Consider the following 23203-nt stretch of genomic DNA (forward strand, 5'->3'; position numbering starts at 1 on the left):
CTTTCTCCTCCATTTTCAATTTGATTAGAAGTGTTATATCTGCATTTGAATAATAATTATTATATATAGCCAATACTTTCACATGTGTCCCATAAATTAAAAAGCAAATATACTAACACTGAAAATTGGGGACTTTGGAAAAGAATTGTGAGTAGATTATTAGTTGAAATATAATTTGTAAGCATTTTTTAAAGGTTGATCTTGAACACTAAACATTAAGAGATTTTTGCGAAGTAGAAGAGCTAAATAGAAGGTAAAAAGATTATATGGCAACATGTTTAAAGGTTAATTGAAAGGTTAATTGAATGAAAGATTTTTTATTAAACTCTTTCCAAATAAAAAGTGGAGTGATGCATGTCAAAGGTACTACTAGTCTAGAATTGTGTCTACATTTCTTTTGTCTTTTCTCATTTAAAATGAATGTTTAATATTTAACTGAAAAAAACAATGTTTTTTTTTTATAAATAAAATAGGGAGGAATGCTCAAGAATTGACCAATTTTTAAAAATAAAATAATTGTTTTTATAAATAGGGAGGAAAATAGGGAGAGGAGAATGTTCCACTAAATCTAAATTTAAATCTACATTGAAATATATCACTTATTTGTTTGGAAGAAACTAATCCAATTCCAAGTCCTTACGTTGCATATAATACCAGCTCCAATTGGTAGCATACAAGAAATAGGTCAATTCACGAGAAACAAAAAAATTACTTGAATAACGAGGAAAAATGTAATATTTTGTTATATATAATATAATTAATTCTTCTATGAAGATGCAAATACAAGTAATTAAACAAATTCAACCTTGCAACTACCTAAAGTTACACAACCTCACAGAAATAAGAAATTGAAACATGAGGAGGTATATTAGATGAAAGGGATAGAGTTGAGTAGGATATGTAATTTGATATTCAAATTTGTTTATTTACATGAGAATATGAATTTCATGATAACATGAATTATATAAAATTCAAGTTGCTGAAATCCAATACCATGTAATTAGAAGAAGGCATAGAAACTACTAATTAAAAGAAAGAAAACCTACTTTTTTTTTCTACTTTTTTCATCGTATACCAAACACTACACACAAACTCTCAAAAGTGCAAATACTCGTTGGCAAGAAAACCTTAGAAGGACATGGAATCTTCCGAAAAAATGTGAGGCATTACTGGGACAAAGCATAAAGTAAAGTTAGATATCAATAGCAGGAAAGAAGAACAAATGGAAATTAGGAAATGAATAGTAATGATAAAAAGAAAAGGGGTTGATTGTTTGGCATATGACACACATGAATATGAATGAGAGAACACATTAAACAAATATATAAATAATCATGTTATTAAAAGGGAAAATAATCAACAAGACGGACGTGACTCCCACTACCTAACAGCTACCTATAATATTTAATCAATCAATCTTTTTTCTTCTTCTTCTTCTTCTAATATCTACATGATAGCTAGATAAACACATTGTGAGGTTTATATCTCTCTAAAGTTCCTTTCACTATTCGCTGTCTTTCCCTCAAACTACACCCCATCAAATATACACACTATTACTCTCTCTCTCTCTCTCTCTCTCTCTAACTTTCTCTCTCTCTCCTAACCTTCTTTGACTTCTACTCTCTCTCTCTCTAGAAGTTGCCGCCTGCAGTTTCTTTGTTGAACCCCATTTGGGTTCCTTTTCAAAATTAAAATCTCTTTTTTTTTTCTGCATAGAATTGGGCGGTAAGCACGATGGTTTATGAAGAATTATTGGTCCTCATTGAAGTTTAGAAGAGGAGAGGGTCAAAGTCAGAAATTATTGTTATTGTTACCATAAAGCACTTTTGGGAATTATTTAGCGCTTTTGTATGGAGAACAGCAATATTAGTTATGACTTTATGATCAGATTATATAAATTTGAACAATACCATATGATTTCTTCTTCAAAGTAATGGAAGGGGAGAATCAGAAGTCTAAATCCAGTAGGTTCCTCAAGTACTGGTTCACTACTGCAAAGCACAAGAAACCTGACCCATGTTATCCCAACAATGAGATTTCTGGTTTGTTTTTCATGTATTTGTTGATTTAAATTTTAGTTAATTTTCAATTTTAACTTACTTGTGGGGATGATTTTGTTTTTTTTTTCTTTTTTTTTTTCTTTTCTTTTTGGGTTTTTGTTGAAGATGGAGATGATTACGAAAGTGAAAACTTTCTGGGGAAGGTCCTTTCTCGGTCGGTTGACATGGGTCCATGCAAATTAACAAATGAATTAAGGTGGCCAAAGAAATTAAAAGAAAAAAAATCGAGTCATAATTTCTTTATGATCCTTTTCTTTTCTCTATGTGAACTTACAAGATGGAATCGATTTTCATCAATTGAATCAGAATCTTTGTGGGTACTTGGAATGTGGCCGGGAGATCGCCGATCGGAAGCTTGGCAGTCGACTTAGATGATTGGCTCAACCTCAAAGATGCTGCAGATTTGTACGTTCTTGGGTATGTTTAGATCCAAAAAAAAGGCAACTAGAACTCTTTTTTCAACAATTGGGCACTAAATTTGAAATTGGGTTTGTTTTTCTCTGTTTTTGGAGCGAAGGTTTCAAGAGATTGTACCGTTAAAAACAAGGACAGTGGTCGGAGCAGAGGACACAACCAAAGCAACAAACTGGAACTTACTGATTGGAAAAATTTTGAACGACAAATATGGATGCCCATGGCTAACGCCAATGATGATGAATGAAGCCACCGGGGACGGGGACTACACAAGAAACACAAACCTTAACAGACCAATGAGATTCCCCGGCGGAGATCAAACTCCGATCAAATTCCAGGGCAGAATTCCGGCGAACAGGGTAATGGGAGGGAGCAGATACGTGTTGTTGGCAAGCAAGAAGATGGTGGGAGTGTTTATAAGCGTATGGATAAGAAGAGATTTGGTGAGAAAATATTACATATCGAATGTGAAGGTTTGTTCAGTGGCCTGTGGAATAATGGGCTATTTAGGGAATAAAGGGTCGGTTGCGGTGAGTATGTCAATTGAAGGGACAAGTTTTTGCTTCGTGGCGGCACATTTGGCTTCCGGCGAGAAAAAGGGGGACGAGCGGCGGAGAAACCACCAGGTGTCGGAGATATTCCGGCGAACATTTTTCGCCAGATCGCCTAAAGATGATGAGTATCCAAATCCACATCATCCTCCTCTCACCATCTTAGGACATGAGTAAGTGGGTGTTTTTAATTTCTTTGTCGTCGCTATTAAATGAAAAAGGCCAATGTTACAGTTATTGTACACAGTCGTTGTACGCCAAACATAATTTTTCTTCAGATTTAAGTCAATTTTGGAGAAGTGCAGAGATTTAAGTTCTAGTATAGTTAATTAAATTTTAGATTAAATTACCGATCTGTCCTTGTAGTTTGGAATAAAAAAATTTATGAGTTTTGTAAAGTTTTAATTTAATTTCTATTGCTTTAATAAATCTCAATTGTTTCTAAATTGAGATATGACACAAACCAGGGAGAGTAAATTGATAATTTGATTAGTTTGACTAGTTAAGTAGGTAGAACTACAATCATACATACTATGATATTATATTAAATTAAAGTTTTCAGAATTAGAATACAAATAACGGTGGAGAGTAGGAAAAAGTATAATAGAAGAAAAAGGAAAGGCTTTTTTTAGAAAACATGCTACTTTGTAAAAGAAAGCGTACAAAAAGTAGAGTAGTTAACTGAATGCAGAGATAGAATGTTGTTTTAGCATAGGAAAGCAATAAAGTGTTTATGATGAAAAGTTAAAATTGACGTAAAATTTGGATTTGTGTGCTGTGGTGTGGAACAGTCAAATATTTTGGTTTGGGGATCTGAACTATAGGCTGTATTTAGAGGACAGTTTTGCAAGGCAGTTGATTAAGAAACAAGACTGGGAAGCATTGCAAGAGTTTGATCAGCTACGGAAAGAACAAGAAGCTGGTGGAGTATTTCAAGGATGGAGAGAAGGGAATATAGAGTTTGCCCCTACTTACAAGTATTCTTCATCAAATTGCAATCGCTATTCAGGTGGTCCTCTAAGAAGGACAGGAGAGAAGCAAAGAACTCCAGCATGGTACTTATTTCATCCAAAAATACTCTCTCTCTCTCTCTCTCTTCCTGTGTAAAAGCATGTGAAGTTTTAGGTAGAGGGTCCTAGACTAGAGGGTCCATGAAGTCCTACAGTTTTCAATTAATTTCCAAGAAATTGGAAAACAAACAAACAAACATAGAAACAGAGAGATAATTGAAGTTCTTTCTTCTCTGCCTCTTTCCTTTATGAGATGAAATAATAGAGTATAGGGTCCTTGAGTTTCATTCTAATTTCCCAGTAAAAAAAGAAAAAAAGAGAGGAAGCTTTAATGAATGCAAGTTATTTACGCTCCCATCTCTTGGAGGGTCCTCCTAGAATTTTGGATTAATTTCCAAGAAATGGAAGAAAAATCAGAGAGAGAATTGACTGAATTTATGGAACTGTTTGTAGGTGTGACAGAATTCTATGGTATGGAAAAGGAGTGAGGCAACTCTCCTATTTCAGAAGTGAAAGTAAGTTCTCTGATCACAGACCAGTCTCTGCCCAATTTTTATCACATATTGACCTGCTGGAAACCACAAATCCAAGAGTTATTGCTCTCAGCAAATTTCTTCCCTCCATACCTTCTCCCAAACAGATGGTAAGTTTTTATTAGCAAGCAAATATTGTACCCAGAGAACTGGTAAAATTTACCTAATTTAGAAACAAAAAATCTAGAAATAAAACCATTGTCAAACCGACCTTGATAGAATAATATTTGGTTTTCAGATTAAAATTCAAGGAGGTTTGTACTTGTTATCTTGAAAACGTAACCTTGATGATGCAGGTGAAGGGGGAAACTAATGAAGAATCAAAATCTACCCTGGCAGCATTGATGGTAAAGGATAGGGAAGAATCAGCGAAATTCATAGAACAAAGATATAGAACAATTACAGAGTAAGAAAGTTACTGGGAGCTCGGGGATTACGACTGCAGGCTGGGTATGTACGGAGATGTAGTGACTTAAATTATATTGGTCTCTTTCAAGTTCACATCAATTTTTTTAAAAAAATTCTACACCGTTCATCAGGGTTTCGTTGAACTTGTGAATATAAATGTAGACAAAATAGAGAAGAACAAAAGATAGTCATGCAAAACATTTTGACTCGCTGAGGTATTAGGATGGTCAGTACCTAATACGTTTGCCCTGAAGTTTACCAGCTAATTATATTTTTCATGCTAGTGCAAAATCGAGACCTACAATATTCATGCCAATTATGCAGAAACGAGTGGATGCACACACAACAATTGAGTATATATCTAAGATGCTACAGTACAAAACAATTGTTGTTTCTTAGAGAAGTTCAATTGGTCTCGTTTACCTCAGGAATGTTGTCCAAGGCCTCCGTATTGTCTTTGAAACATTGAGGGCAAATGCAACTTTTCAGCAGTTCTTCACTGATATGATCATATGTCAGTTCAAATCCAGAATTCAGCTTATTGATGGTCAAAGTGCCCAAAGTTCGTGAAAGCTTACTAACATATATATTCAGAGCTAAAGACAGTATATATTATCTCATCAATTGACTTTTGACTACTATGCATTACGTTTTAGTGATTCAGGAAAGGGAGCTTAATCCTATAGACCATTATATTAATGGCAAATCTTTTGTAAATTTACTAAATACTAATACAACGGAGGATATCGGATTAAGTATTCCGAAAATCAATAGCACTAAAGAAAATTTAGCACTTGAATATTAGGTCATATTTCATAAATTTATATAATCACTCAAGGATATCTAACGGCAGCTTCCAAATCTGTTTGTCCTTTCACCATCATCAACATTGCAGCCCTCCTTTGCTCAAGATAAATCTTCGTTTCCCGATTCTGCAAGAGCAATTATTCCATGGCATCATTTAAAAATACAGTTTCACTGAGAGAGGGGAGGACAAGGTGGATTTATATTAATGCAGGGTATATGGAAACCTATTGAAAATATGATTTTCTCTTTTGAGATATTGATAGGGATCCTACTAGATCTTGATTTACAGCTTCCATTTTTCTTTTCTTGATTTTGAATGATCGCCATTGGTTACCGAGCCCAATTTATAGCTCAATACAATTGCAATAAAAGAGAGTTTTTCGATTTTGACTACCATTTGAACTGCAGCAAGTAAGGAAGGTAGGAAGGTTTCTTCCTAATATTTGGAATAATTGTTTTCACCTCACGTAAAATTTGTTCTTCTGTCATGCAGTCGTCCTCTCCATAGGTTATTTGTGTTATTACTCTGATAAGCCTTTCCTCGACAGATTGGGAAGAAATTTTGTTATTATCTTCCTCAGGTTCATGAGGTTTTTCTGCAAGAAGTTCAAGCCATTCAATTTTGCAAAAGAAAAAAAACAGAGCATACATAGTATTTGAAATACATGCGAGGTAGAAAGTAGTTTGAAGCAAAGAAAGAATATGAAGCAAGAAGTTGCTCACGAAGTCAGCTCATGTGTCATGTTTAGTGATTAACACAAGATGTAAACTGGATGTAACAAATGCGAAGTTAAAAACGATCACAATGCAGGAACAGAAACTATTGGTTCACCTGTAGCATTTTTAAGAAATTCCACATTTTTCATGTACAGTTCTTCTTGAAATTTCCTGTGTTTCATTAAGAAAAATACAAAGGAACATAGCATTCCAAAATTAGGCACTTTTTGCATGCATATTCAATGACATATTGTCTACTAATTAACTAGAGAAAAAATGTGCGTCGAATTTGTCATGTAACAAGTAACGAGTAACAACTTATTTTATTACAGAAAGAATGAGACAGAATCAAACGCAGGGTCAATAACGACCATAACAATGATATTAGGGTTAAGGGTATCTGATTGGACAGCCCTGATAGTTAAAAGCAAGGAAAGAACAGAAAAATGATGAAGAAGAGAAATTTTAAGTAGAATGAGCTAAATTCAGCTTGCAAAATGCGACAGCTTGTTGTTGATGACACAATATTGGCAACGAACTCCAGAGCCTAAGTGGATGATATTAGACAGCCTTTTTTCAGATTTGTTTCCTAACCAGTTTACTATTTTGAAAATAAAAAATTTAGAAAGACGTATTTTCACTTAGTATGCTTCAACCTATTTTTAGAACAAATGTATTGTTCTACTCCAAAAAATCTGAATTTGTAAATAGCAATTCATATTGGAAGAAAATACTTTTGTAAGTCTTTTGAGAACAGTTTCCAACCAAGCGAGAACAGTTTCTAAAATATTTTAATATTTTTTGTGAGTCGTGAAAAGGAATACATTTCTAAAGTCATTTTAGAAAACTTTAAAAATAAAAACAGAAAACTATTTTGAGAACAGTTTCCAACCAAGTTGAAAATTGTCAAGTAAGTCATGTTCAACATTGATTAGACCGGAAAAGGGAAACATATATACATGCATTATTCACAGTGCAAGTTGCTTGTATTAATACAGAAAACAGACCTGATCTTTTTGTTAAGGGCAAACAAGTGATTGATAATCTGGTCACTGCATGGCCAATAAATAAGATCACATCATTTTCAGAGTAATATAATAGAATGTAAATCACAACAGAGAAACGATTTTTAACCTTGAGAAATTTTCTTCACACTTTTATGGTCCAACGGCAGAATTAGATATCCCAGTACGTATTTAAGAAAATACAGAGAAAGTGAGATAAAAAAAGTAAGATGAAAATTTAATAAACAAATTAATAACTCCAAGCATCAACTCAGCACCTTAAGAGACTCCAACTCGGATCCAGTAGTTGCAATTTCACTTTGTAGTACAGAAATCCTTATCTGAAGTGGATAAATTAAATTTAAGAAGAAAAAAGAACATTTAATATATGGTAACGCAATTGTAAAAGTGAGATGCAAGAGAAATAGAAGTAGAAATAAAACCTCGAGAGTCTGAACTGAAGTCTTATTCAAAGACAATTCAACCTCAGATCCTTTAAGTTCCTGTTCAGCGGTTTCTCTGGCGCGCTTGGCATTTTCGATTTCCACATTGGTGGCTTCAAGCTGAGATCGCAGATCTTCAATTCTCCTCGTCAAGATAACAATTCTTTGCTCTAGTTTTCAAGAAAACGAAGGAATCAAGAAACTGCATCGTAAACTTTCATGATTAAATGTAATTATGCTACACTGTTCTTATCAAACTTGCTTCCTAAAGGTAATCGTCTGATTATGCTAGCATTCCGACACTGTTCTTGCATATAAACACCTTCTTAATTATAAGCCTAAATTCTGATCAAATATAGTAAAAATTGCTAGAACTATGATTTTAACTTTTGTTCTTGCACACAAACACCTCATAATCAACATAAATTCTATTAAAAACGCGAATATTCAACAAGACACATTCATCTTTCAGAAACAAATCTAGAGGAAATTAAAAAATAAAAAAGGTGGTAGCATTATGCAAAGAAGATTTAAGAATCGTTCTTGAATAGAATACCATCTCGCATTTTCTCAGCCACATATTCGTTGATCAAGGAGATAAACTGGTTATAACTTTCGGGTACACTCAACGAGTTATCGTTCATGATTTTGGTGTATGGAAATTGGGAATAGTGTATGAAGGAAAGTAAGAAACAGAGTTGAAGAAGATAGAAAGAAAGGAAGAAAGTGAAATTATAAAGGAAGAGAGAACCGTTTGGATTCGTTCACAAACGCGGAACAGTTCGTTCAAAATATCTATTTTATATATATAATATTCATTGAAAACTAATTAAGATTATTATGAGAAATGTATAAAATATATTCATTTTGTTATTGAATTTATAAATTTTTGTATTTCTCATGAGATTATTGATAATTAGTTTCCAACAACCTCAAAATATTAAACAATATTTTCTTTTCAAATTCATACAAATTTGACATTAGAGGAGGAAAAACAATACTATATTAATTCTTCGGAAAAGAAAAATTAAAGATATGTACAGAAAAACTTTATATATGCAATTACAATTTTTCAGAAGTTATGTATTGAAAAACACATGGAGTGGAGGGCTAAATTTGAATTGAAGAAAGAAAAGAAAACGAAGAAAATGAATGAAAATTGACTGACACTCACATTTCTTTTAACTTTTTATATCTTAGTTCAAGTATCCAATATAAATTATTTTCATTTCATTATCAGATTTTACCACATTGTCACTAACAAAAAAAATGTGCTCTACCAAATCCAACTATACAAGTACCATGCTCAATCACACATAAGATCTATCTCCTACTATCTTCAACCAGCTCTAACCCAAGGTTCCATGTAAATAAATTATTTTTAACTAATTGACAATTGACATGACCTTCACTTCTACCCTAGAGATCAATGATTCAATTTCCCATCCATTAATGTTTCACAAACAATCATGAAATGAAAGTAAAAGATGAAATGAAACTTTAATTAAATGACCTCCGAAGTCAAATACAAATTAAGTACATATATTATTTTGTCACCTGATATTTCACATACCCCATACTTGTGTTTGAGGTGTGGTTAATTTATATTAATAAAGAAAAGTGGAAAGAACAAAATTGATTATTTTATCAAAGTCTGAAACCATATTGTGTATTTGTCAGTATAACGTACATTTTAAATTAACTATATGGACTTCATAATAGCTTTTCTGGAAAGAAAAAAATGGAAGGTGTGATAGTACATCACAAAATATAGGAACTAATTAAAATGAAACACATCCAGATTAACTACACAAAAAACGACGAAACCATCCTTCAATTCCATTTTGCTTTTATCGAACTATATGAAGACGTAATTTAAAATTATTAGTCTACACATAATTTGAAGACAAACTTAAAAGCATAATTTAAAATTGTTCAAAAACTATTCTATTAATAAACCATGTTTAACCTAGAAATGATCATAATAATAATATGAATCTAACTTTAACCCAAAGTTATCAAACAAATTCAAACAGATAAACAATAAGCCGAACTGTTATGCTCTTTCGTCCAGTGACTCTGTTGGGATTTCCTCATTTTTCTTCCTCATTGAACAACATAACTTCAATTCTGTTCAAAGAATAATCAATTGATATCAAGAAAACCCACCTTTTCCAATGTCTAATTACGCCACGCTTGACGTTACCTGAAACGTTAACACGAGCAAACTAGCTTTGAGCTTATAGTTATGCTGCATTCATGCCTTAATCTAATTGCTATTCTCTCAACGTTCTATATTTGATGATTCATATGTGCCAAATAACTTTAAAATGTTCTAAAGAAAAAGCATTATTGGAAGTACTGAAAGAAGAAACTTCGAACCTTAGATGCTAACAGATACCATGGATCCATCTAACCAACGAAGAAAAAAAAAAAAAAAAATCTATTCATCAAATGTGATGAAGTTCACCATTTAATCCTCAAATTCGCCACCATGTTCCAAAAGATAGTTGGCAGCCAATTCCTCATTGCGATCACAAGCTAAAAAGGCCTCAATGACTTGATCCCTATCAAACCCCATTGCTTCCAACTACAAATGCCAGCAAGGGCGAGAAGATGGTAAATAGATTAGTCTTTGTTGCTCGATAGAGCAAAGTATATAAGTGAAGACAACTTACTCGTTCAATTGCTTGCTGCTCAGCTGGTGTGACATTGATAGCATGAGGCATGTCTTGATCAGGCTGGTCAAACAGATCCCTGGAAGAAAATGAAAATTTGGATAGGTCATATAAATTTCAATATGAAAATAAAAATCAATGGCCACAAATGGGCGAGAAAACTTGCCCTTCAAAGCCCTCAAGAGGCTCATTTATTAACTGGAGAAACTCTGCTTGATGGTCCTGGATCAATCTCAAAAGTTGAGGGTTCTGCTTCCCAAGCTCCTGAAGCATAGCCTGAAACCAAGCCCAAGTTCACAACTTTAGATCTAGCCAAAAGAACAAGTAAATTTGAAGTTGATGAGAAAGAAATCAGATAAACACAGACCTGCAATATTTGTGGATTTGCTTGCACCATAGACCGCAATGCTTGAAACTATAATCCACAGGGACAGTAACAGTACATATCAAATTTGTCAGCATTGTTTCCAATAACAACAAAAAGAGAGGAGGGGAAGGAGGGAAGCCTAAACAGATCATATGCGGGCAATTAATTAAAACTTGGCCCCTCAATTGTTGGAAAGTTTATTCTCTCAAGTTTGACTGAGCATCTTTTCAATTAACAAGACACTTAAACAGGAAGTATCATGGCTAAATAACTTGGCAGAAAATATTACTGACACGTTATGATCAAAATGGTTCTTAATCATGCCCAATGGAAAGTGATCACTGATAAGAAGCCCGTAGGAATTTCCAAACTATAGTCCAACAAAAATCTAGGTAGACAGTAAAAATTAAAGCATACCTGTGGGTTATTCCTAAGGAACTCAAGAGATCCAAGGCTTCCTCCACCCCCACCAGCAGCAGCAGCAAGGGACTCCTAAACCACTAGCTCTCAATGAAAATTTAAAAAGAACAAGGACAAAATTTGAAGGACAAAATTTTACCTGCGGAAACATGTTGAGGGGAGACGAGTTGGGACCTCCAGAAACAGGAGGAGCAGTCGCACCACCTGCGTCTATAGGCTGGCCAGTCGGTGGACGAGCCACAGGGGCTGCAACTTCTGCGGTTTCTGGAATACCCTGAATATAAAGCCAAGTTCGGTAACAATAAATAGGAAGGAGTCAGCTGAAAGACTATCTATTAGTGAAGTGGTAAAACATACAGAGTACAAATAATCTACTGCCCGCTCAGGATTATTATAAGCTGCTCGAAGTGCACGAGTGACTGTTTCTCTATCCCAGCTGCCACCACCCATATCCATTATTTCTTGAATGGTCTGCTCAAGATTGTTTCCAGAAACTAAATTTGACGCAGCTTGTCCATATGTATCAATTTGAGCACTGCAACATGACAAAATATTAGATACTTTATCCTATTTAAGTTTGACCATCTGTCTTAATCACATAAAGGAACTTCAAGAGTAAACAGGAAAACTTTTGAATAGAAAATCATAAATACAAAATGATACAACAAAAAGCAGAAACTGTGTTCATACTTAGCAGTTGGCACATCTGAAATAGCAACATTCCTGGAGGCTCTGAAAAAGCAAGCACAGAGAAATATATAGAATTATCAAGCTGATATGCTGCCAAGGGGTAATAGACACTAAGTTGAGTTGGCATCATCAATAGACTCACGCTGGTTGTGCAGGAGCTTCAGGGATTGAAGTAGAATTCGGTGTTGGAGTAGTTGTAGGTACAATAGTCGTCGTCTGTCAGGTAGACATACAAACATTAGTTGAGAGAGAAATGTGCATTAAACATAATGACCTGAAAATAAAATGAACAAAGAAATATATTTAACCTGAGTAGATGATGACCCAGTTGAACCAGGTGCTTTACTCTGTATAAAGGATATAAGTGAGCGGAAGAGTTGAAAACCATGTGACATAAGAAACATCAGAAAAAGAAGGGATTGCAATGAATTAAAAGGGTGCCTGATGTTTAATCAAAACTCTTCAGAGATCCATAGATACATGCAACCACTATTCAGGAGAAGGATAATGGAGAGAATAACAAAATAATCTCCTGTGACATTAAATTTATGGTAGCTCAATTGGGTGTTTCACTTAACAACGGTTGAAAATTAAAACCGTTAAGTGAGATGCTTCACTTCTGAGAATGTAGAGCTCTCAGTTTGATAGAACTATAACTCCTCCTTTTACAGGACAAATAAAGATATTATCTAACACCAGATAGGTAGTTAACATCAAACAAAATGATAAAAGTTTACACTATTTCCAACAAGCAAATCTAGGCTTCAGATTCCAGAGACCTAGCATTGGACTACTAGACAACTAGTCACAAAACTGTTCCTGCACAACAACTATGGTGTTTTTTTTTTTTCCGATCTCCGTGAGTGTCCAAACCAGTTTAAACACACCTTGACTAATCTCATGAGACAACCCGCCTGTGACACTGGCAACAACTATTATTAAGAGATTAAGCCTATCAAAAGAATTAAGCAACATGAAGAAACTATAAACAAAAATGGAATCAAGATCAAGAGCTCTTGTATAAGCATTGGTCTTATATAAAGACATGTTAACTCATAAAATATAAACATCAATCCACTATCTTGAAATATTCTACATTACTAATGGCATACCACAAAGAATTGGATCAGCAATTTGCACAATGAAAAAGAAGACTATCGTGTAGTACATTAGTCCACCATAGCCATTTAAATATGATGCAAGATAATAGTCAGAAAGGCAGTTTAATAATTTCTGAAAGGTTATCCAAGTTGGCCACAACACGACGTACCTTACTAAGCATAACAACAAGAAAACCATCTTCAGTAATCTTGTTCTCTGTCAACGTTGTTTCATCTTTTAAAACTTTCCCATTGTGGATTAACAATTGCTGGCTGCAAGGATAACTATCTTTTCCTTGTACATTCTCAATGTTCTTCTTTACACCCAATACCTAGTTAGATGGACAAACGTAAAACATTCAATAAAAGAAATAAAATACAAACTACTTCATATATTAAGAAATATTTTAACTCGTGCAAAAGTAAAAATTTCCAGCTCGATTGACGTATCACCAACGTACACTCAGCTATTCAAAAGACAATGTACTTCTCAAAAGAAACATAATACAAAGCTTGGGGGGGGGTTGTTCAACCAGTCTCAAATCTCATGCCATGCATTATAATCCTACCTCCTGACTTCTGCTAGTTCATAAAAGTAGCAAAAACTCCATCCATCAAGTAATCAAGATAATCTAGAGTCTAAATAAGCCTTTGAGGAGTGAGTATAAGTTAAAGGAAAATAAACCGGCACAGTGTTCCACAATTTAGCTATGAGCTTTGATCAATGTAATTGTGACCAAACAAGTGTTAAGTGTCCCCTTTCCTTTCATGGACGTGGAGAAGGTATTTCAAAGGAGTAGGGGGCTTTTCATTTTATTGAGGAAAATGAAAGAGAATGTACAAGGGTATACCAAAACAGGCCTACAAAAAGAAGCCCAACACTACCACGAGAAGATTGGGGGGCATGAGGTAGCAGCTCTTGTAAATTTTATCAATTGAATAAATTTCACTAAAAGAAACTTTCCAAACAAAACCCTGAATATCCAAAGAACAAAGATTTTAACTAAAGTCCAACCAAATACCAGTTTGTCTGGATGTTAGACGATAATTTCGCACATAGATTACAGATGATATCAGATATGCCTAGCCCTAACTTTCCTCGTGTCTCATATGCCACCTAAAAGACAAGTTCCAAATAAAAGAGTCCAAAACAAAGACAAAGCAGGAGCAAGCCCAATAATTGTCTTCCCAAAATCGCAGTCCATTATCTACTTGTATAAGATCTAGAATAGGCAAATAAAATCATTCAAAATAACAAAAAAGAAAAGGAAACAAGCAGACAGACAACAACCACTCATTTAGTTTATTTGTTTCTAAATTATTTATGACTTTCATCTGATTTTTATGACATCATCGCTGTACTGAAAGGCAGACAACAACCACTCAACACTTTTGCTAACAAAGAGATGAAACACAAACCCCCAATCTGAAGAATTACCATAAAAATTTAAATCATATTACAATTATCAAATATAATGATTATATAAAAGTACGAAAGCAAAAAAGCTAAGCGTCCACAAATTTTAGTTTCTTAATAAAGACTATGCATCAATTCAACATCATTGTCACTAATACGAACATTCTTTTGTTAATTTTTCCCTTTTAAGTGCTTTCATAAGCCTTAGTGGTAAGGATACTAATGTGCTAAATAAACACAACTCATTCTGTATTATTTTTAAACCACAAAAGATATTTTATACGGAGTACTTTGATATCCTCTTCTAGCCCTTGCTTGCAGCATAAAAATCCTAAACCTAAAAGGACAAAGCTTCACTAAATATCAATCAAAATGGAATAAACCTCTATAAAAAAAATAAAAAATAAAAAACCATAAAGGAATAAACCTTGAGGCTAAACAAGGCCAACCTTAGGCATATAACCTATCAAGGTGCCATTTAAATATTGGCAATTGGAAGCACTAAATAATAACGACCTACAAAGAATAGTTGGAATTAAAAGAAATAGAACACTCAAATAAATAAATAATAAGAAATTTAGGCGAAAAAAAACCAAATAGTGCATGGCACGAGAAGACTGAAATTTCAATTCAAATGGACATTGTAACTAGTCCCCATAGGGGCAGAAGAAATTGACTTTCGAAATATATATATATATAAAAAAAAAAAAAACGGGTTTTCTGAGCAACTCATTCAAAAAAGTTCATAACTAGTAATACAATTAAGGAAGAAACAGAAAAGATAAACACAGTAAAAAATAATCTGGAAGGAAAACCTTGAATGCAACAATCTGAAATACCAGTGATTTAATTGGTGGAATGGAATGATGAACCCCTAAAGAAATCACTACATATATAAAATTCATAGACAAATTTACATAATCCAGCAAAAGAGCAACAGAAATTGAATACCCTAAAATTTTGGTAATATGAAAAAGGAAACATAAAGAAGTGAGTGAATTGAAGATTAAAAAAAAGAAGGTGAGAAGGAAGAGAAAAAAACTGACTGTGTCTGTAGGTTGAACCTCAATTTGAAAGTGACTTCCTTTGAGGGTCTTAACCGTAAGCTTCATGGCGAGGAGGAGGAGAAATTGAGAAAGGGAAAAATAGGAAAAGAAAACCCTAGATTGGGAATGGAGAGTAATCAGAGAAGGTTCATTTGTTGGGAGGAAGAAAGAAAGAAAGAAGGAAAGAAAGAAAAAAGAAGGAAAGTGGGTAAATGGACTTTACACTTCCCACTGCCCTGCCTGGGTCAGGCACGTGACTCCCAACCCGGACCCTTACGTAAAACAAGGATTACATAAAAACAATCCAAATTTAAATTATTTCTTTTTAGTTTCCATTCTCTTTTTCTTTTTCTTTTTATATATATTTGATGGCAAAATTAGGCAAAGGTATCAATTCAATAATTGAATTTGAAATTTAGAGTAAAAACTACCTTTGATTTATTGAGAGCATGGTCATGCTCATGCAAAAAATATATATTATTATGATTAAATGTTATCGATTGATTGCTAATTATATTTTTGTGTTAAAATAATCGACAATGAAAAAGAATTGTATTTCAAAATAATAAATTTATAGCAATGTTTTTAAAGAATTATAAATATGACAAAACCTATCGACCATAGCTCTATCTTCACATAGATAATAAAATAGCAATATAGTCTATCATTTATAGACTTTAGAAACTCATAAAAAATTTGTTATACTTGTAAATTGTTTTGGGTCTAACTTGAGGGGTGTGAAAAAAATTGATAATTAATTGGATTATGTATAATTTATATATATATATATATCAACTTCAATCTTAAATGACAATTTGTTCATCTTGAAATTGAAACAAAGTTGGTTAAATTATGAAAAATAAAAAAAAATAAACCCGCAAACCCAACCCGGTCTAACCTTGTCTGTTCAATTCGACATGTGTACGTCCTATTATTTATAATTAATTTCATATTTCTTTTAAATACACAAATGGAAGTTGTGTGATTAAGCTTTTATAATTTAATTCTCTCTTTTATTAAGACTTTACACTTTTAACTACTAACAAACCAAATTGTTAATTAGTATGTTTTTATGTTTTTCTTTAAGAAGAAAACACAATGAAAAAACTTTCTTTTATGTTTTTCTTTCTTCAACTTTACATGATAATTAGTATTTGTTTATGAAAATTCAGAAACTAAATTACAACTAATTTAAAAAACTTACCTCAATTATTGTCAACTCCACCTTTTAACAACTACATACATCAAATAAATCTCAAAATACATATCATCATTTGAGTACTTCCAGCCGTTGGAGACAGACTTATTTGACAATGGTTTTGAAAGACAAGAACTCACCATAATTAAAATAAGAGTCAGTATTTGAATCAACATTCTATAAGTTAGGATCATTTTGAGACAAAAAAGACATCATTTTTATTCAAGATTTTATCATTTAAAGTAATAACACTCACATTTGCATGGGTTCGGCGGGAAGTTTGCCTATCTCTCCATTTAAAGTAATAACACTTTAAATATGTTAGCTAATTGATTAAGCTTATTTTCTAAGTGGGATGCTTTCATGATTTTTATATCATTTTCGTGGCTCCATTACACTCAACTTAATAAGTTTTTCTCAAAATCAATTTAAAAACTATTTGAGCTAAGAGCTAACCTTGAGTCGGTAGGTTTTGGTTCTTCAAGGCCCCACTTAAGATTTTGATGGGTTGTTTGTTAATCATATGTAACCTATAACCTCCCACGACACTTACCTAAGCATTGATCACTATGGTGGCCTAGCAAGCCACAAACTTCACAAGATGCGACTTTAGGAACCTCCCCTTGACAAAAGAAGCAAAAACTTTAGTTAGTAAATTTACTTGAAATTATAGCAAGAAAGAATTTGAATAAGTGTTCTACTATAAAATTTTTGGAAATTCTTGACATTCTAGAAAATATTTTCATCGGATCACGTCAATTGATTATATGATAACCTTGCCAATATTCAAATAATGTTTCATATTCCAATATTCAAATAATGCTTCATTGTGAGATTGCATAGCACCATAGATTTCTTTTAAAAGATTTAGCTCTAATAATCGGTAATTATGGTTTGGGGCTCTAGTTTTATAAGCTATGTTTTGGCACAGTGTCATGCTATGTCATTTCCGACCTCAACCCCATTTTTTACAAGGCAAAAATAATTAGTGTGAAAGTAGCTTCACCGATCATATATTAGTTTTGAACAAATTTTCATTTTATCATTGATTATATACACGTATATATATATTATTTCTCAACTAAGTTTCGTAATCCTAATTTTTCAAATTTTCAAATCAACCAGTTTAGGACAACCATTTTCAAGAGAATAATACCATATTACTTTCTTTTATTGCATCTATTTCTCTTTTACATTAAAAAAATATCATAGATTGTTTGAAAAGAAATTATGTAAGAGAAAATAAATTATAAAGATACATACGTAGAATTAAATCTAGAGTATAGAAATTTAAACCTCTTAACATATAAATTATAGTTGAACCAAAAAAACTTTTAAAACTAGAGATAAAACAAAATTTACTTCAAAGACTAACTATCAAACACGATATACCTATGATGTCCAAAATATTTTTTATAACCATAATCTACCATTTATTGTACCATATTATGATATACCTTTGTTTTACCTAAAAAGTTAGACAAAAATAGTCATTTTTAAAGTAAAAATAAAACTTTGGAAACAACTTCAAAGATATATATAATCCAAATTATAGCAACCCTAATCCTCAAATACACATTTTCTCATTTAAGAGCAACAAAAGAAAAAGAGAGTACACATTTTCTCATTTAAGAGCAACAAAAAAAGAGAATACACATTCATATATATATAACATAATTAAATTTGAAACCTAGAGGCAAAATAAAATTTCCAAAAGAACCATTCATTTATTCTTTTTACTCTCCTTTGTAAACAGAAAAATCAGGTTCCTTCGGCTTCTGCAAGCTAATCAAGCTCTTCCCACTCACGTTTCTCATTCGATGTCCTCTAAGCGCATTGGCCGCAAATCTCGACGCCAAAATCGTAGCCCCAAGTCTCGACGTACTATACGCCGCCGCAACCTCTTCCTCCTCCTCCTTCCGTCGCAGCTCCGCGATTTTCCGTTTTAAATACCGCCGCCACGCTGCCTGTATGAAACACGACGCCCAAGTTCGCCACTGCTGGGAGTAGAATCTAAAGGTGTGTTGAACTTGGCGACTGTGGAGGCGACGGAACTGACTGGCTACGAATTTGAGTTCCTCGGCCTCTAAGGCGAAGGCTTCGACCTCGGTTAGGGCATGGACGGTGCGAGTGGAGGAAGGGAGGTTGGAGCCGGATTTGGGGTCGAGAGCCCAGGTTAAAAGCTCTTCGCCACAGAAATCGCCTTCTTTTAATATGCCACGGTTGTAGAATCCGCTACGGCCGCCGTCGGTGGTGACGCTCTCTAGACGGCCGCGGATTATGAAGAGCATTTCGTCGACTGGGTCGCCTTCTCGTACTATGTATGTGTTCTCGGTGTATAGTGTTGGTTTTAGCCTCTCGCATATTGCGTCTAGGAGACGCTCATCCATGTTTGCAAACAATGGGACCTGTGTGCAAAGCCAACCCAACAATAATTTGACCACTCAAAGCACATAGGTCCGCTAAGATATGCTAAAGAAATAAAAAAAAGACATAACAAGTGATGAAATGAATACATACCCTTCTAACCAAATTGAGACAGAGATGTCGTTTAATGTCTCTCCTAAGATCTTTAGGCAGACTCTGAACCAAGCTCTCTTCATCAACACCTCTGGTTTCAAGCCATTTGTACTGATCGTAGCGCCTAACTTTTTCTCTCAAGTCTGGTGGAAGCAGTCGATGGTGCATCCATTGCTCAGAGTCTCTCCTCTTGATGCGCATCTCTTCAAGTCGGACTGTTAGAGATTGAAGATACGTCTGAGAAAAACGTAACAGCATAGGAAAAGTAATTTAGTCACTTAAAAATACTTTTTAGTTCATCCTTGAAACCATGCAAGCGTAGGAGTTGACCATGGAAAAGATGCCGAAGGAAGAAGAAGAAAAAAAAACTCACTTGCATGTTTCCAATCAAGAGTGCAAAAAGGAGGAGCCCAGAAATTGCAATTAGAATAGAAAAGATAACCTCCCCAGGATAAGTACTAGTGAGCAGCCCTTGACCAAGTGTACTGTGGAAGAATCAAACATTCAATATCCAAAACACAAACCAATCTTTCAAAATGTGTTATATACGTCCTTGTACCTTTGATATAAAGAGTATCCTAACACTGTAATAACCAGCTATATTGTTATAATAAATACTATTTTGTAATTTTCAATCAGCAACTATCTACGTTATTTCAAAACTATCATTTTTTTCTTTAGGACAGAGTTTATCATTTTCTTATCAAACTAAAATAGTTTACACATTCTACACCTCACACACAAACTAATCAACTATTTACTCCAAACCCTCTAAAGTCTTCAATAAACCAAAAAAAAAAAAAAAACATTTATCTATTAGAATGCGTAAAACAAAATTGAGAAATGAATTAACATGATATTAAGTTCTGTCCCATTTATTTACTTGAAATAAATAAAAGATCCAACATGTAGAAATCAATGTTAATTGAGAAAGAAATGAGATTGGGTAAGGTTTAAATACACGACCTCCAATCTAGACCGTTAAATCACCAATGGTATATTACAAACTTAAAAGTAAAGTGAAGAAATTAAGAGTAGAAAGGGAGAGACCTTAAATTTTGCAAGCCCCACCACAAGCAATAGCAGAACTTGGAGAAGAAAGTCCTGGATTGAACAATGCCAGAGGAAATGGCCTGAGTGTAAATGCCATAGTTGAAAGGCAAATTATCTCCCAAGGCAGTGCATTTCTTGGTGAGAACATCAACGCTTATATTTCTCCAAGCTTTGTACCCAGCCATGTGCTTATTCCCACAATACAAATAGTTAATGTTGCACTTTCCACTGCTTTTGCATGCTTGCCGCCAACATGCATCGTTCCTCTCCACTGCAAGCAAGTACCAGAATGCTCCTGCAATCTGCATTTTAATTAATTTACAAAATTATGAAAGGGATTTGAGGATTGAGGATTGAGGAAGTGGAAGAGGGGTTGCTTACATGACTGGCAAGCATGTATAAGAGGAGATAGTAAGCAGCACCAGCCCAAGCACTTTCAGCAAAAACACCTGCTGTCTTCTTAAGCTCTATGTTCAAAGGTATAAATCTAATAAATCTTGGAATATACTGAAGAAACACTATGTTTAACAATGCTTGTTTTGTTGCCAAAACTTCTGATCCTTTTGATCTGTGAAGAAATCTCCACACCACTAACTACATCACACACACACACACACAAACTCATCAAACAAAAATGAAATCAAAATTTTAATATTGAATTAGCTATGGGTTCTATGAAACACACCAACCTGAGGAAGAGGAAGAACAGATAGAAAATCAGCTATAAAGTAGCGCTGAAGATACCGCTGGGCTATCTCCGTCGGATCAATCACAAGCTCCCCCCGACCAAACACCCTAGACGACGGCGCAATGTAAGCCGTTCGGAACTGAAACCCCATCCGAATCAAGTAAAAAACATCGATAGCCGTACGCACGGTGGTGGTCGTGACGGCGAGCTGAGTGTCCATTCCGAGGCAGTAAGAGGCATGGTTGAACACAGGGAGGTAGAAGAACAACGGATCGACAGACACGGCGAGGATACAGCACAACACGAATAGTTTGTTCCAGAAGAGGAGCGATTTGTCCTGTGGATCGAAGATTTTCTGTTCCGATACTTTAAGATCCTCCGGGAAGATGACTTTGGACACGCCGGAGCGGAGCGATCGACCTAGAGTTATGATTCCGTCGGAGCTTCTTTGAACTCCCCTTCGGAAAGATTTCGACGCGTTTTGTGGCTTCGATCTGCTGATGAATGGCAATGGGAGGCCTTCTAGATTGAATCGGCATTTCTTCATTTTGCTTGTTCCCGAGGGCACTGACAAATTCGAATCCAAATCATCCAACCTGTAAAAGTTCATGAAAAGTAAAACCTCTCATCCATTAGTTCTGTTCAGAAATTGTAGAACGTACCTCACGAATTTCTCCTTGTGACCACCGATGTACTGCGACTTGTATCCACCACAATCGAACATTTTGTGGCAATGGAGAACATAGATGCGAGAGTTGATCGCCGAGAAATTAAAATGGTTCAGACCCAACGGCGCTTCCGATTTCCGCCGTTGTGTTCTCGAATTAGATCATTCTGGTTTCCAACAACTGCAAATCAAAACCTCTGTTCCTGAAAAAAAAAATCTCCGTTCGATTCTGCAGAGCGACAACAGGCAGGTGGGTTTGAAATGGTCGCATCAAGTGGAAAGAAATTGTTAGTTCTTCATCTTCTCTCTCTTTTTCTTCCATTGGAGATCCAATTTTCTCGCGGGATAGCGTTTCTATATTTAGAAAATGGAAAATTTGTCTCTGCATTTTCTTCTTTCTTCTCGCGAAGTCTTTGAATATGGGTTCTCAAAAAAGCATGGAGACATACGTACGTTTGAATTCTGAATCTCTGATTGGTTTGAAACTCCGATCATCTCAGATTTTCACTCTTTGCACCGGTGACGGTGCTGATGGCCGGTGAGCTTCTTCCCGGATTCTTTATTAATATTTATTTTTCTTTAGTGAGATTGTATATTCAAATGTTTTTTTTTTAGTATTTTACTTTCTTTCTTTCTCAGTACATTTGAAAAGTTGAAATATGTTCTATTTGGCTTTTATAATAAGAAAATTACATTAAATCACACAAATATTTTATTTAGAAAAAAATGGACAAAAAGGCTTTAGCTATCAATTTTTTTTTTCATATTGCAAGTATGATATTAGACGACATTCGAACAATAATCATAAGGCTATCAAAAGGTCATTTTTAAATTTGCTACTTTTGCAAATTTAGAATATGGTGTGACATAAACTCTACTATCATAATTAGAAACAATTTTTCTTAGGATGTTTGTCAATTGAACTGTGCTCGGTTTGGTAATAAAGGTAAAAGATTGGTCTTTCGTACTTTAATTGTTTTGATAAAGAAAAAAATAAAGGAACTATTATTGTGTTAAAATTTTGAGTATAGTTTTTATTTAGTCTATGATTTTCAAAATAATATACTTCTAATCGTTTGACTTTGAGTTTGATTTTGATTTGACCATTAAATTTCAAGATTTACACTTTTAATCTTGATTTATCACTATTTTCCTTCATTGACGTTAATCTTAATCTTCATCTTCACTGTTTGTTTGTTACCTTTTGTTGATACGGACCTTAACTAGACAGTGTTCATGAGACATGAAAACATGTCAATTTTATTTTAATGTATACATATTTATTTAATGTGTAAAGTAGAGGAATCAAACATTCAACCTATGTATTGACGAATTGTGTTAAAACAAATTAAATAACTAATTAAATTAAATTAAATTTTGAGCATAACTCAATATGATACGTTTTAGCCATT

At 34.1% G+C, this 23203-nt stretch overlaps 4 protein-coding genes across 9 annotated transcripts; 1 reads left to right on the top strand and 3 right to left on the bottom strand.

Annotated features, from left to right (window-relative positions):
* Positions 1 to 882: 882 nt before the first annotated feature.
* LOC105435004 lies at positions 883 to 8732 on the bottom strand. Of its 2 annotated transcripts, XM_031882672.1 has the most exons (10): positions 8504 to 8732; positions 7948 to 8117; positions 7783 to 7845; positions 7635 to 7654; positions 7508 to 7552; positions 6616 to 6671; positions 6246 to 6379; positions 5820 to 5908; positions 5400 to 5514; positions 883 to 1169 (listed from the first exon to the last, which is right to left on the bottom strand). In XM_031882672.1, exons 1-10 carry the CDS (start codon positions 8589 to 8591, stop codon positions 1167 to 1169), a joined length of 783 nt encoding a protein of 260 aa, XP_031738532.1. In that variant the 5' UTR covers positions 8592 to 8732; the 3' UTR covers positions 883 to 1166. The 2 variants fall into 2 exon arrangements, with proteins under 2 accessions (XP_031738532.1, XP_011652251.2); XM_011653949.2 differs by lacking the exon at positions 883 to 1169 and having other exon boundaries at positions 5163 to 5514; positions 8504 to 8721.
* Positions 1474 to 6179, top strand: LOC101208812 (type IV inositol polyphosphate 5-phosphatase 7). 5 transcript variants are annotated; one of them, XM_031882668.1, is made up of 8 exons: positions 1474 to 2042; positions 2163 to 2256; positions 2367 to 2477; positions 2578 to 3198; positions 3817 to 4080; positions 4489 to 4678; positions 4865 to 5018; positions 5261 to 6179. In XM_031882668.1, the coding sequence occupies exons 1-7, from the start codon at positions 1934 to 1936 to the stop codon at positions 4976 to 4978; spliced, it is 1503 nt and encodes a 500-aa protein (XP_031738528.1). In that variant the 5' UTR covers positions 1474 to 1933; the 3' UTR covers positions 4979 to 5018; positions 5261 to 6179. The 5 variants fall into 5 exon arrangements, with proteins under 5 accessions (XP_031738528.1, XP_031738529.1, XP_031738530.1 ...); XM_031882669.1 differs by having other exon boundaries at positions 5301 to 6179; XM_031882670.1 differs by having other exon boundaries at positions 5405 to 6179.
* Positions 8733 to 9763: 1031 nt separating the features above from the next.
* LOC101221403 (ubiquitin receptor RAD23b) lies at positions 9764 to 15856 on the bottom strand. The gene is made up of 13 exons (XM_004147406.3): positions 15666 to 15856; positions 13373 to 13534; positions 12411 to 12449; positions 12245 to 12318; positions 12103 to 12144; positions 11770 to 11947; positions 11552 to 11686; positions 11410 to 11484; positions 10993 to 11040; positions 10792 to 10901; positions 10626 to 10704; positions 10418 to 10537; positions 9764 to 10153 (listed from the first exon to the last, which is right to left on the bottom strand). Exons 1-12 carry the CDS (start codon positions 15729 to 15731, stop codon positions 10421 to 10423), a joined length of 1125 nt encoding a protein of 374 aa, XP_004147454.1. The 5' UTR covers positions 15732 to 15856; the 3' UTR covers positions 9764 to 10153; positions 10418 to 10420.
* Positions 15857 to 18377: 2521 nt separating this feature from the next.
* LOC101221166 (putative cyclic nucleotide-gated ion channel 8) lies at positions 18378 to 22425 on the bottom strand. The gene is made up of 7 exons (XM_004147405.3): positions 21787 to 22425; positions 21126 to 21720; positions 20818 to 21030; positions 20434 to 20738; positions 19757 to 19868; positions 19384 to 19620; positions 18378 to 19271 (listed from the first exon to the last, which is right to left on the bottom strand). The coding sequence occupies exons 1-7, from the start codon at positions 21846 to 21848 to the stop codon at positions 18600 to 18602; spliced, it is 2196 nt and encodes a 731-aa protein (XP_004147453.1). The 5' UTR covers positions 21849 to 22425; the 3' UTR covers positions 18378 to 18599.
* Positions 22426 to 23203: the final 778 nt, after the last annotated feature.

The sequence above is a fragment of the Cucumis sativus genome, chromosome 3, assembly GCF_000004075.3.
Source record: "Cucumis sativus cultivar 9930 chromosome 3, Cucumber_9930_V3, whole genome shotgun sequence".
NCBI lineage: Eukaryota > Viridiplantae > Streptophyta > Magnoliopsida > Cucurbitales > Cucurbitaceae > Cucumis > Cucumis sativus.